Below are 14,150 nucleotides of genomic sequence, written 5' to 3' on the forward strand. Positions count from 1 at the left end.
CGTGTGATGTGTTAATCGGCCCCGCCTGTGATTAGAACTCATTTGCATTCTGCCGTGTTGTGATTGGCTCTGTGCAGCGTTTTCCTTAAAGAGCTGGTGAACTACGAGCAGCTGCCGGAGGACGTGGGCCATTGTTTTGTCACATGGGTAAGAGACGCCGCTGAAGGGGATGTGGGAGGGGCCTGGAGTCGGTCTGCGCCGCGTAGCCGTCGGCAGCCTCCTCTCAGCACATAGAAAAACAGCACTGGTGTTTCTCTAATGCAGCTGTAGTAGCGTATTATAATGAACATCCAGGGTTAAAATAAAGGTTTATAAATGCATGACTGAAGAAATATGTCATTGAAATATGTTCAATTAAGTTGATGAAATAGATAACATTTACTCATTTTAGTGGTTACATTATGTGCATTAGTATATTTTTTTAGCGTTTTTTTGAATCTGTCAGAAATGTTTTAGATTGAATAGCTATGCTGTCAGGAGGCTGTTTGTGTATGTAAAGCACATATGTTGAATCCCTGAATGGAAAATCACTCCGCTCTGTTTTCCAGGCTGACAAATTCAATATGTATGTCAGTTACTGTAAAAATAAACCAGACTCAAGCCAACTCATCCTGGAACATGCTGGAAGCTTTTTTGACGTAAGTAAATCAAAAATATTGTACTTCCTATCCAATCTGTCTGTTACCTGGTTTGACTTAACAATGATGAGATGATGTCTGTAGAATATGTCTCTCTGTCCATGATTTTCTTTTCTTTTTAAAGTTCTGCCTTAGCCTGTAGATGGCGCTAGTAATCTGATAAACTTGGCAGTGAAACTTCTCTGCAGCACTCAGTTCTCTGACACACTTCTTCTCTCTCAAAGACAAACGCTTATGATCACTATCAGTGTAACGTCATCCAAAAGCCTAAGCTAAGTAGGCCAGGCTGTGTGTCAGGGTAAACATGCCGCGAGCCCCCTCTCACACCTCACCGTGTCCCGCTGCCGTTCGCAGGAGATCCAGCAGAGGCACGGATTGGCCAACTCCATCTCCTCCTACCTTATCAAGCCCGTGCAGCGGATCACTAAGTACCAGCTCCTCCTGAAGGTATACCCACACTCAGACCGGAGCCTACTGATTAGCCTCCTCTCCTGAGAGGCTCCCGCCACATCAAAGCATTCTCTGCACCCTTCCTCTCTCCCTCTCTCTTTCCCTCTCTCTCCCTCTTTCCCTCTAACACACTCCCCCTCTCTCTGTCTCTCTCTCTTCATCATTCTCTCTCTCTTTCTCTCTGTCTCTCTAACAAACTCTTCCTCTCTCTTTCCCTCTAACACACTCTTCCTCTCTCTGTCTTTCTCTCTTCCTCTCACTCCCAGCCCTAAATGGTGTTGTTTACACATGTTTTTTCCGGCACTGTCTTCCATGCTAATGAATTCCCATCAGATGCTCACTCTTCTGATCACACACACACACACAGGCGCTTGCCTCATTACTGCCCCGTCCACTGCGTCCAACCTCCAGAGACGTAAACTTCCTGAGAGCCGGGCCGGGCTCAGCCTAGCGAGTCATCTCCCAACCCCATCTCTCCTTCCCTGTGTAGGGCACGAGGAGTTACGCAGCAATCCTTTCCTCTCCCAGCGTTCATGTGGGAGCTGTCCTACATAATGATGCATGACGCTGCATTGAACCAGACAGAAATGTGCAAAGCCCTCAGATATAGAGGAGACATATTGCAGAGTGCAAAATCTCAGTATGTCTTAACACTTAAAAGATAGAAACACTCTAGACAGGGATGATACTGATCTATGATCCGTAACCATTTACCCTACCTCTACCCTTTTCCCTTTTGTCTCTCTCTCCTCCCCTCTCTCTCTCTCTCTCTCTCTCTCTCTCTCTCTTTCTATCCCTGTATCTCTCTATCTATCTATCTATCTATATATTTGTCTGTTTCTCTGTATCTTGTAGGAGCTACTCTCCTGTTGTGAGGAGGGTAAGGGAGAGATTAAGGATGGTCTAGAGGTGATGTTGAGCGTTCCAAAGAGAGCTAACGATGCCATGCATGTCAGCATGCTGGAAGGTACGTACAACGTGATAAGCATACCCAACTCAAGCCTGTTAGCTCAATCACCTCAATCAATACCTCTCCTCTCGACACCAGGAGAAATCCACATGCTGTAATCCATTGAAATGGCTTGTCATGTGCGTTGTCCACCCCTGCTGTCTCCTCAGGTTTCGATGAGAACCTGGATGTCCAAGGCGAGCTCATCCTTCAGGACACCTTCCAGGTGTGGGACCCCAAGTCGCTGATCCGCAAGGGCCGCGATCGCCACCTCTTTCTCTTCGAGATCTCCCTGGTGTTCAGCAAGGAGATCAAGGACTCGGCGGGGCGCACCAAGTACCTCTACAAGAACAAACTGCTGGTGCGTGCGTGTGCGTGTGCGTGTGTGCGTGCGTGTGTGGGTGGACGACGTATCTATTTCTGTCCAGCGTCATGGTCTAAAAAGCACAGCGTGTCTAGGAACATATGTCCCTTATGCCGGGAAGTGTTGCCATAACCTCTGGGTTTCTGGAGAAGTGACCTGGGTGTAGCCTGATGTGTGCTTCCCCGTGTCCCGCGGGCAGCAGTGTGCTGGTGCCGGGGCCCAGTGGAGCTGCAGGCGTGTGGGGTGGCTGTGAGAGCACGGGGGGGGGGGGGATGCGGGCTGGGAGTGGTGGGGGATGTTTGTGCTTGTAGCACAGGGGGTGGAGGCCATCCAGTGATTCTCCCTTTGATCTGCGGCCAGCTGTATCTCTCCGCCTGGGACCTGAACCCTTCACACTCTCTCTTGTCTTCTTTTTCTTCTCTCCTCCTCTACTTCTCTTGTCTTCTGTGGTTAGGTTCTCTACATCTCTTTTCTGAACTCTTCTGCTCTTTGTTTTATCCACACTTTCCCTCATCATGGTGCATTATTAATTTATATATGCATGAGTGTTTGAGATTGGGCTCCCTCCAAAATACCCCATTAGACTCAATCTGATGCGTAGGTACTAATGTAGCATGTAAGGGTTGATATAGGTATACATAGATATGTATATATATCTATGGGTGTGCATTTGTAGTAATGCTATGAATATTTCGTTTCACTTTCATGTGGTTAATTCATAAACAGAGATATTTTGGATATATTTTTTTGTTATGTATGCTAAGAGTATTTGTGTGTTCACATGTGTGTATGTATGTAAGCTGGTTAGTGTAGTGTATCAGCCCAGCGTGCTCCCTGTGTTTAGTGTGTGGGTAGTGATTGGGTGTTGAGACTGTGCTGTGTGGAGCTGGGCATATGGAGTGGATTAAGGCCGGTCTTCATGCATTAATTATGAATAAATCTGCACGCGGCCGAGAGCAGCTGCTTGGCTCATGTGACGGCTGTCCTGGAAAGATGCTCCGCCAGAGGAGAGGGGGTGAACCGGAGAACGCCAAGGACACCTCCATATCTAATTAGGCGATACTGCCTGATGCTCTGTCTTCCACCCCACACACAATATCGGGCTTTGAAGATCTGCCCTGATATGATTCTGAAAGATAATCGATGGGTTTGTGGAGATGAAAGGTCTAAAGAGTTTGCTTCCAAACTTTCCAGAGGTGATGAGGAGGAGGCAGTGGTTGAGTTGGAGGAGGGGGTGGTGGTGGAGTTGGAGGAGGTTGTGGAGAAGGTTGTGGAGGAGGTGGTGGCTGGGAGTTTTGAAAGCTGATCCTCTCTGTGCTCCTCTGTTGACAGACCTCTGAGCTGGGTGTGACGGAGCACATTGAGGGGGACCCCTGCAAGTTTGCCCTGTGGGCTGGACGAACTCCGTCGTCCGACAACAAGACCGTCCTCAAGGTAACGCGAAAATTATTTTTCCAGTCCTTGAGAAAACTGTGCGTCAGCATGTGTCCCTGCGGCGAACCTGCCGACTACATTTCCTATAAGCAAAAAAAAAACACCCGACATGTAGGAGTGTAAAATGGGCAGTTTCATTTCCTGACATGCATTGACCTCATTCACAGGCGTCCAGCATCGAGGCCAAGCAGGAGTGGATCAAGAACATTCGGGAGGTGATCCAGGAGAGGACGGTCCACCTGAAGGGGGCGCTCAAGGAGCCCCTTCACATGCCCAAGACGCCCGCCAAGCCCCGCAACAACAGCAAGAGGTGCGCTTGGGCAAGCACTCGTGGGGCTGCAGATTAAGGAGAACACACAGGGGGAGCAGGCTTGATTGGCCAGTCAGGCTTCCTGAGGAGCATGTGTTATGACAGACGCAGAAATACCCACACTAATGAAGTTAATCTTAATGTCTGGCCTTTAAACTGGGACATGATTAAGGAAATAACCAATCACCAACCAAATCAACCATCTACAATAAGCATACAATACAATTCCAGTCCTCCACATTAGTGTCCTACAGATATACTGTGTTGCTAAAGCCAGAAAATTGTAGGATATAAGTATACTACATCTAATCAAAAATATCCATCCTTCAAATCTTGAGATGAGAAAAGGAGAGCTGTAAACGTTGGCAGCGCTCAGCGGAGTGGAAAGTGGATCACACCACAGGACTCCCCCTGCCTGCCTGGAGCACAGGGCTTGTTTTGAATCACCGCTAACTAAGTCACGTCCACAGTAGAGTGCTGCCTCTTAAAGACTTCAGACTGCAAAGTTTACACTCAGTCAAACTCCTGCTTCTTAAAAACACTAACCACTACACTACACTAGACTTAAAAACGTAGGCAGTTGATTGTGAACCATATATTTTGAATTTCAAATATTTAGCCGTGATCTTACCATGGAGTGGGTTGTTATTTTGTCTAAACCTTGGCCAGTAGAGAACGTTATCTGACATGATGATGTGTATCTAAAACCCTCGTGTGTGTGGTATGTGTTGTAACAGGGACGGAGGAGATGATGACAGCCAGGGTGATGGCAGCAGTCAGCCGGACACCATTTCCATCGCCTCCAGGACCTCACAGAACACTATGGACAGCGACAAGGTAGGAGAGCTGGGTTCTAGTGAACCTCATCTCACAATTCGCCCCGCTTCATCTAGACATAGAATGAAAATGTCAATATTAATAAAAACTCAAGACAGTTTGTTTATTAATTGTTTCTTTTACCTGTGGGTTCTTGCATAAGATATGGCACACACATACACATGTTTGTCTTATCAAAGTAAACTACTTTAGTGGGTTTTCCTCAGGTCTAATTGTTAATTAGAGGCTCCACCTCTGCTAGTCATGTGATTGATGATTGACAGGTGCCACAAACAGGGTTTCCCAGCCCTGCTCATTGTTTTCAGCAGGGGCTCTACCTCTGCTCTGTAACAGCAGCTGCCCTCTGAAATGGACTCCTGAGTTTAGAGCTGGCGATGAGAAAACTGAACGTAATGGCACCATGAAAAGTCTGTTCAAGTTGTGCGCTGGCATGTGCCCTCACAGGCACTATGAGCAGCCGTATCACATCACAGTAAGCTCTGTTTGTTTGTTTGTTTTTATTTAGATCCCCATTAGTTTTTGCAAAGCAGCAGCTATTCTTCCTGGGGTCTTATCATCAAGCCTCCGTTCTCCACTTCTGTTTTCTCATAAGGACGTATCTCGTAAATGCCTGCCTGGCCCTGTGATAGCTACACTGGCGGGGGGGGGGGGGGGGGGGGTTTGATGCGCCATGTGTTGGGCCTCTTATCTGAGGGACGGGTCCCTCCTGTAGTGAGGAAGAGAGCCTGGAAGCGTGGGGGCAGATGCCTCCCTCTGGTAGTGAGCTGTGCTGGCCGGCAGCCAGAGCAGCGGGTCTTGGCGTGAGGTTTCGGCGCTTTCCACGGTCTCTCTCTCTTGCTCGGAGAGAGCCTCATAGAGAGAGGGGTCACTTGAGGTGAGGGGCCGCCGTGGCCTTTTTGTCGCTGTGCGGCCAGACGCCCACACGCTGCCCCGATGCTAAATGTCACCCTGGCTGCGCGCGCCCAGACCGAGCTGGCCAGAGAGTTTGACAGGGCCTAGTTAAGCTTGTGATGAATAGGGTGGAAGAGAGCAAGTGAGGGGAAGTGAGTCCATCCATCCGTCCGTCCGTCCGTCCGTCCGTCTGTCTGTGTGTGTGTGTGTGTGCGTGCGTGCGTGCGTGCGTGTGCACATGTGCTCATGCGCATGCGAGCACAGCCTTTTCTTGTTGTTTGCTGAGTAGAGACTGGATGTATGAACCCTTGTCTGTCCCTCCCTCTTGTCTCTCCTTGTCCTCTAGACACACCGAAGTGTTTCCACTGCCCCAACGTTTACAGCTCACTGAAACCTCAACTTACCCTCCTCCTCCTGTGAGCGTGTGTTTGTGCCTGTGCGTGAGGGTCATAATCAGAGAAACAATATTATTCCGTTGAGGAGTCCGTGAGAAGAGTGGGAGGCGTGAGCAGCTTGTTTTCTCTGTGCTCTCCTCCTCAGCTCATGGATTTGATGTTCTCGCCTCATGCTGACACTCCTAGATCCTGCTGGGGGCTGAAAGCTGGCACATTTGTCACTGGGAACAAAGTGGTTTATTTATCCGCTTGGATTTGAAGTGGAGTGGGGGTGTTGGCCCCTATTTTAATTTGAGGATTGGTAGTGGATAGTGTTGGCATTTGGAGGCACAGAGGTGACAATTATGCTTCTGACGACAGCTTGTTAGAGTAATTACAGCGCATTGTGAATGAGCCCAGTCTAGCTACAGCAGTGTCTGAAAAGCAAGGGCCCTGAACTCAAGGCTATGTTTCTAAATCACATGACTACCCAGAAACTACAGGCAAACATTTTTTTTTAGGTGTCATTTAGCAGTTTGTTTTTCAGCATTTTCCCCTTTTTTCACCCAAGCCACTTGTAGTTACTCCACCAGAACAGCTATGTCAATTGTTCCATATACGCACATGGCTGCTGTTTGTCTTGTAAAGGAGGGGTTTTTTTCTGGGCCCTGGGGCCCCTTCCAAACCCTCCATGTGCCCACTCTGCGTCCAGGCTGACGTGCTGCCATGCCGCACCAACGCAGGCAGCTCCAACCCCCTCAGCCTCAGACCAGACCTAGCCGTCTCTCTCTCTCTCCCCCCCTGTCTGTCTCCTGGCGCAACTGTCTTGCTCTGCGGGGCTTGTTCCACGCCATAGCCCTGGGGGCGCAGAAGCCAGGGGAGAGACACTTTTATGGGTGAACCTTTCCTGCCGGCTGCAGACGGCACCACCCCTTCTGTCTCCGCGGCCGCATTTCAGGAGAAAAACATGTTGAAAATCTTAAGCCCTATTAGAGCGTCATTGTCTGAGCAAAAATAGACAGGCGCTGTTTGATGCTATCTTCATGCATTGTGTGTGTGTGTGTGTGTGTGTTTGTTTGTTTGTTTCTACGTAGCCAGAGTGCAGTGCATGTCTTTATTGTAGAGAGAGCTTGCCTCGGACACTTCACAGAGCACAAACATGTGCTGTTCATTCACCAAAGTTGTGACTGAGCCTTGGTTAGAGTAACCTCAGGAAATCAAATCCATTAGCCTGTTCACTCCGGCCCACTAGAATGAACCTTTTCTCTCGCAGCGTTGCCGCTCCATCCTGAAGTCACAAGATTACCCTCGTGCTCATGGGTGAAGAGATGTGGCTTCTTTTCTCTCCCACCACCACACCCCCACCTTCAAACACACAAGCACACATATTGTGTATCTAATTCTCTCTCTCTATCACTCTCTCTTTTTGATTCTTACTCTGTCTCTCCCTCCAAGGAGGGCTGGGCAGGGCTGGCCTTAGCTGCACTCTCTCTCTCCCCCTCTTTCTCTCTCTCTCTCAGCTCCACACTTTCACTGGCTCATGCGTACAGACAGACAGACAGACACACACACACACACACACACACACTCATGCAGACTTGAGACTACAGGTGAAGGTCTCTCACAGGCAGATTGTGTGAAGTTGTCAGGTTTTATCCCAATTGCTGCTGCGCGCGTGTATGCCCACACACACACACACACACACACACACACACACACACACACACACACACACACACACACACACACACACACACACGTCCTCATGTGTTTAGCAGTTTGCTCCCTCAGCCAATTGGGAGCAGATTTTAGACCGCTCTAAGTGCACAGCGAGAAAGAGAGATAGATAGAGAGAGATAGAGATAGAGAGAGGGGGAAAAAGCCAAAAGAAGAGTCACCATGCCAAAGTGGATGAGCTTTAAACTTTTCAAAGGGAGCAGTCGCGTAAGTAAAGCAGATTAACTTTTCCTAACCTAACGGTTCCATAAAGACTGTGTGCTGACCACTCGAGGTGAGTGTTTTATATTCAGTGGCTGACGCTTTGTTTACCAGCTCGGTTTGGTCACGCTGAAAGGAAAGAAGGTGTCCAGACAGATGTTTTCTCAGGCACTTGGCTTGTCTGTGTCGCAGATGAATTTTTATGAGACTGAAAGTCAGCATAACAAATGTGCTGCCTGATTTTTGCCTCTCTTGCCTACAGTTTAAGAGCAACTGTCTAGTTGAGATTTAATGAAGCATGCCTTAGTCAAAACACCATGACATGTTAAAAACACATGCTAATTTGTAAGTGCATTCTCATTCGAAAAAAACTTTTTTGAATCGTATATCTTTCTGTTGATCTGCAGTTATGCTTCCTATACTGTACATGCAGATTGAGTTGAATGAGTGCTATGGGCAATCCAGCGCTAGTAGCATGTTTGTGGAGCTCCAGCTGAGAAGCAGATTAATGGTTAAACGTAGGGGTAAGGAGCCGGCACAGGAAACAGGCTATTATAGCCCTCCGAGAGAGATAATGCTGGAGAGAGTACACTCACCAAAAAACACATGCTAAACGGCCTCTGTTTCCTGCACACATACACACACACACACACACACACACACACACACACACACACACACACACACACACTACTGCATCATCCTGATTTTTGCTTATAGTTGTTAGAGAGGATTTGTCCTAAAGTTTCTGAAATTGTTGTGGAGGTGCAGGAGAGGATCTAGTGGGCAGCCGGGCTGATGGTCTGTGTTTGGTTTGGCCTGCCAGGGCGCACAAAAATGAGGTCAACCAGTGGCATGTTTGCTCAAGGACTCTTATATTACCGTGCTCCAACGCCTCTCTTCCACAGCACTGTCATTATTTACTTAATGCTTTTTTTTTCTCCCTACTGGCAATTTATTCATTTCAACTCAATTTTCTGAGTTGCCATAGCTTCATTGTACCATAGCTTTTGACCTTTATACCTGATCTAGATTATTGTTAGGATAGACACACTGCAGTGTGTACACAACACTGGACTGGTTAGCCCTGAGGGATCAGACCACAGGATTTGTCGCTGTGTTGTTTGATGTGGGCAGTGCCCATTCTGGAGGGGATATGAGGAGACATTCATCTTCAGGGGCTGGGAGTTGCATGGCAACATGGCCTGTCTGCCCTGCTCTGGGTGACCTGATACCGAGACGGGCAGGTGGGGTAGAGGACGTACGTGTGTGTGTGTGTGTGTGTGTGTGTGTGTGTGTGTGTGTGTGTGTGTGTGTGTGTTGTCTGGGCTGTTAGTGGTCTGAAGGGCTTTGGACCCATCTGCTGCTTTGGCTTATACCTGTCCACCACTGACATTTCAGAAACAAACCTGCGCAGGTGGAGAGGTGCAATCTAATTAAACTCTGGTTCGCTGCCTAAGCTGCATTCAAGATTATTTGGGAGGGGGAGGGGGGTGTATTTTGTTTTGCTCCTGGTGTTTGTTTCAGGGAGGGCATGCAACTTTTATTTTTTCTTTTCTGAACAAGCCTTTCAGTTTCACCTTTGAGCAGTGGGTCAGCCAAGCCGAGTGATAAAAAACCCTCACTGTGTGTGTCTGTGTCTGTGTGTGTGTGTGTGTGTGTGTGTGTGTGTCTGTGTCTGTGTCTGTGTGTCTCCATCTTCTGTCTCAGCCTATCATTAGACAGACGGCCTTACTCTTCATGTACACTGAGCAATGTCATATGCCCATTTTAAAAGAGCTTTGAAGAGACTCACACAATTTTGTGTCAGTGCTAATTGACTATTATAGGTCTCAATGTAGAGGAACCTTGAAATGGCACTTCTAATTGTTACTTTGGTCCTATTTTAGAATTAAGTTTATAACAATTTAAATTCACTTAAAGGAGACTGCTGCATATAATTAAAATACGAAAGCCATGTTCCCTCTCTTTTCAAGTAGCTGTCTATGTTCCCTTTCCCATGTGGCAAACATTCCAACCAATTGAATTGAGAGGAGACAGAAATAACTTTTTTTTTTAAAGCCCCCATGACTGAACACTCTTTCTAGACGTCACGCCATGAGGTACTGGAAACATGGGGCATTTTCCCCCACTCTTCTCTGGGCAATCATATTTTGGGGAGTGCCATTTAAATCCACAGTCGACTACGCACGCTCACTCTCTCATTTTTCTTTCATTTGTTCCACTATAGAGTGGAAACCGATTCCATCTCCAGTGTATTATTTCAGAAGCCTAGTGATTTGAGAGGAATGCCAGATTGGAGGCAGTTTGAGCTTGTTCTTGAGTTGTTCTGAGTCTTGTAGTTGTATGTTGTGGAACTGCTGTTGTAGAGTCAGAATTTAGATTTAGCTTTAGGCTCATCACTTGGACCTAAATGTTGTTCAAAAACACCCCCACCTCAATTTCCATACTGGCCGATTAGGGTGGGAAAGACTATGGTGTAACTCTGTTATTTTGAGCATGTCCTTTTGACTGCCATGTGGTGATCTTCCCTCATAATGGAATTGGACTCAGTTCCTCATATGCTAAGGGAAATGAGGGCACTCTGAATGTTTTTTTCTTCTATTATTCACTGTGCATAAATTATGATCCAATTTCCAGGGGGGTCAGTATTTCATTTCAGAATTTAATTTTGTAACTGTAATTGGCAGGGTGCCATTGTGAAGCCTTAATTAAATCAACTTAATTCATCTGGCGCATTTATTGAATGCACTGCATTTTACATCCAGACTGCTCACTGTACAATCTGATCTTCTCTCTGTCTGTCACAAAGGGATGGTCCTTCCCCTTAAATGCAATAAGACCAGGTTGTTGTTGTTGTTGTTGTTGTTGTTGTTGTTGTTGTTGTTTGTGCTGTTATGGGGAAACATGAGTCTAATCGTGTGACTTGTTGTTCAGTGATGTCAGCAGTTGAGATGTGTGCACTTCCCATTAGCATGAAGAGAGAACACTTGTTAATTCACTTGTTTATTTGATCTGTGTGAGGTATTCACTTAATGGAGGGGAGTGTGTGCTTGCAGGCTTTCTCTTAGCACTGCACACGCCTGCTATCTGTCCTTCACTCTCCTTCACTCTCTCTCTCTCTCTGTCTTAGCTTTGTCTCTCGTTCTCTCTCTCTCTCTCTCTCTCTCTCTCTCTCTCTCTTCCCTGGAGAGTAAACAGAGGTGATGTCATGTTGGAGTAGTAAGTGGAAGCAGGTGCTCAGGAAGGCGCTAGGCCGGCTGTCTGCACCGCCAGTGCTGATGGCTTCCACAGCTGGGTGCCTGAGGCCGACTGCACTGCACTGCACTGCTCTGCACACCTCTCGACTCAGAGCTCTACCTCACACACAGGCTGTCATTAGCAGGGTCTGACGGGCCTCCTCTCAAATCTATCAAACTAGATGTGCGTGCCACCGTAAAGTAGACAGACCGTGCAATTTCTGAGCGCATATCAATTTAATGAGATCAAACAGTCATGAAGTTATGTAATCAAGTGCACACATAAAGGAGGCAAGAGCCGACGTATGAATGACATATTACATTTAAGTGCACTATTCGGTCAATAAATGGCAAGTTGGCAGAGGTCGCTGAAGAGAAAGTGCACATCCCTCTGGTTTATTCACAGAATAACCAGGAATAGACTTCCACAAAGCTCATTTCAAATCTCAAGGCCTGTTTCCTTGTGAAACCTTGGACACATTCCTCATGACACATTACCTTTATATTCTGTGACTCTTATGGAAACTAAATGTTTCACTAATGTTTGTCTGAGGTCCAAAGTTAGTCCCTACCCTATAATGCCTTCCGGTACAGACACACAGAACGCTTTTCAGGGTGGTTTTGTTGCACAGCCTCCAATTTGTTCTTTGGAGAATATTGTCAACATTAATTATCTGTGGAAATGGTTGTATAATGAAGCCTCATGTTTGCACAGTGTGCGTATTGTTCGAAACAGAGCTTTAATGTAACGCGCCAGCTGTGCTTTCTGGAGGACAGAGCCAACACCCATTTGGTGAGACCAGGTTAGGAGGAGACATGGAGAGGAAAGGAGGAGAGAGATAGATGGAGAGGAAAGGGGGGAGAGAGTGATGGCTGGTGGTGATTAACTCACCATAGGATTCACAGAGCCCCCCCGTTAGAGAGAGCAGGGCTCGGTGGGTGGGCTGAGAGGACGAGCCGTAGGGGAGCATCGTACCTCACCCCGCTGACGGGTCAGCCAGGGTAAAGCCCAGACGGCTCAGCCATTCCTGCAATGGCTATTTAAAATGCTCTCTCCTAAAACTTTTGTCTCTTTGTCATTCTCCTACTCACATTCCCGGTCACTGTCCTTCATGCCGATGCCTTGACTCTTACTGTATATTTCTCTTTCCATTCTTCCTTTCCACCTTTCCTCCACACTTCTCACACTTATCTCTCTTTTTTATCCCTCTTCCTAAGGCTTAAGATATTCTTTATTCCTCCGTCTTTTATAGCTTCCTGCTTGGGTTCATGCACACATGGAGCTGCTGGAAGGCTCGTTCTCCCCGTGCTGTGTAGGCCTCTGTCTTTGCCAAAGTTGCGGTCAGCAAGGGGGAAACAGTGTGGAGCTGATTTGCAACTGTAATTGTAGAGGGAAGGGAGGATGGCTCACGGTCCAATAGGGACTTCACCTGAATGACCACAACTTGCCTTGATCCTCTCACTGTTTGGAAAGCCATTTGTCTCTATGTGGTGTCACACTCTCTGGGATGGCCATGAGATCAACACTTTTGTAAACAATTAACATTTTATTCATTAAACTGAACCAGTGAAATATGCTATAAAATCACGACTGGGGCGACACTTACATGTAGCCTCAATTTGTTTTTTTTTTACACTGTAAAGCCACATAGATTCCCCTTAAAGCAGGTTGTCCCTTGTCAGCTTGTTTTGTATTTTTTCCTATTTTTAATTTGATTTAATTCTTGTACAGGAAAGGATTCACAGTAACAATGCAGTTACAGTTAAATGGGCCTTGAAAACAGCCGGTTACAGCAGGTTCCTGTTCTGCACTGCACAATACAGACACGTTACAGATCATACTGTATCAACAAAGCAGTTAAGACAAGACATAGTTATACAGACAGCTACAATACTTGGACCTTCAAGGAGGAGAGGATTTGAGCGGTGTGTTTTTGACCAGTCTGACCAGTTATGGAAAATAAGTCAATGGCTACAGGTGTAACTGTCAAAGAGAAGGTGTTTGTATGCATTTCATTTTTTGAAATGTGTGATAGATGGTAGGGTTCTGATGTGATAGGAGAGCTCAGTCCAGATATTGGTGTATGAAGAAAGGATATCTGACTATAGCTGTTTTTGTAGGCAAGTGTTGGAAGAAGTACTTGTGTGACTGATCTGGTGAAGCGCTCCAGACGTGTGTTATGTGCTGGATCAAGAGTAGTAAGAGTTGGTGAGGGGCTACTATGTTGAATCTGAACAAAGCATGTAATAAGCATGGCTGTTTGTGTAGTCCTGAAAACTCATGGCATTTGAATGTGTGAGTGCAGTACCGTGCTGAGTCCAATTTGGAAGATTATTGTGGATCTTGTAGGCTCTGTTGTGGAGTCTGGCTATTTCTTTGATATTTTCCTTTGTGGTAAGACACCAGATTGGGAGACAGAGTAGGATATTGTTGAAAGGTACAGTAGGTACAGTAGGTACTGTAGGTTCCTGAGACAGATTGAGAAAGACCGATATGTTCTGATCTGTTCAAACATACAATTTCTGATTGAGTTTGTTAGGAAGTGCTGTCTATAAGTGAGGTGAGAATCAAGGAGCACGCCAAGATATTTGTATCACTTGATCACGTGTTTGAAAAATAATTGTGAGACTGTAGCGGAGTCATGCATTATGGCCTTATTTCCTAATTGCCTAAATCACAAGCAGGCTGAGCAACAGGGAGGGCTTTTGGCCTCATCAAATGTTCT

The 14,150-nt window shown here is 46.7% G+C and overlaps 1 protein-coding gene across 2 annotated transcripts in view; it reads left to right on the forward strand.

The window, feature by feature from the left end:
• Positions 1–14,150, forward strand: part of kalrna (kalirin RhoGEF kinase a) — a 150,585-nt gene that overhangs the window by 107,870 nt on the left and 28,565 nt on the right. Inside the window, exons 27-34 of one of the 2 annotated variants that reach the window (XM_076263576.1) lie at positions 78–147; positions 549–638; positions 993–1,085; positions 1,944–2,055; positions 2,208–2,398; positions 3,734–3,835; positions 4,003–4,145; positions 4,883–4,982. In XM_076263576.1, coding sequence (XP_076119691.1) covers positions 78–147; positions 549–638; positions 993–1,085; positions 1,944–2,055; positions 2,208–2,398; positions 3,734–3,835; positions 4,003–4,145; positions 4,883–4,982 — 901 coding nt within the window. Of the gene's footprint in view, positions 1–77; positions 148–548; positions 639–992; positions 1,086–1,943; positions 2,056–2,207; positions 2,399–3,733; positions 3,836–4,002; positions 4,146–4,882; positions 4,983–8,124; positions 8,192–14,150 lie in introns of those variants that run through there. The other variant, XM_076263574.1, reaches the window with a different exon arrangement.

The sequence above is a fragment of the Alosa pseudoharengus genome, unplaced genomic scaffold (genome assembly GCF_046254945.1).
Source record: "Alosa pseudoharengus isolate Yale_2024_CS ecotype anadromous, Long Island Sound unplaced genomic scaffold, YU_APseudo_1.1 YU_APseudo_1.1_scf_3, whole genome shotgun sequence".
NCBI classification, from domain to species: Eukaryota; Metazoa; Chordata; class Actinopteri; order Clupeiformes; family Clupeidae; genus Alosa; species Alosa pseudoharengus.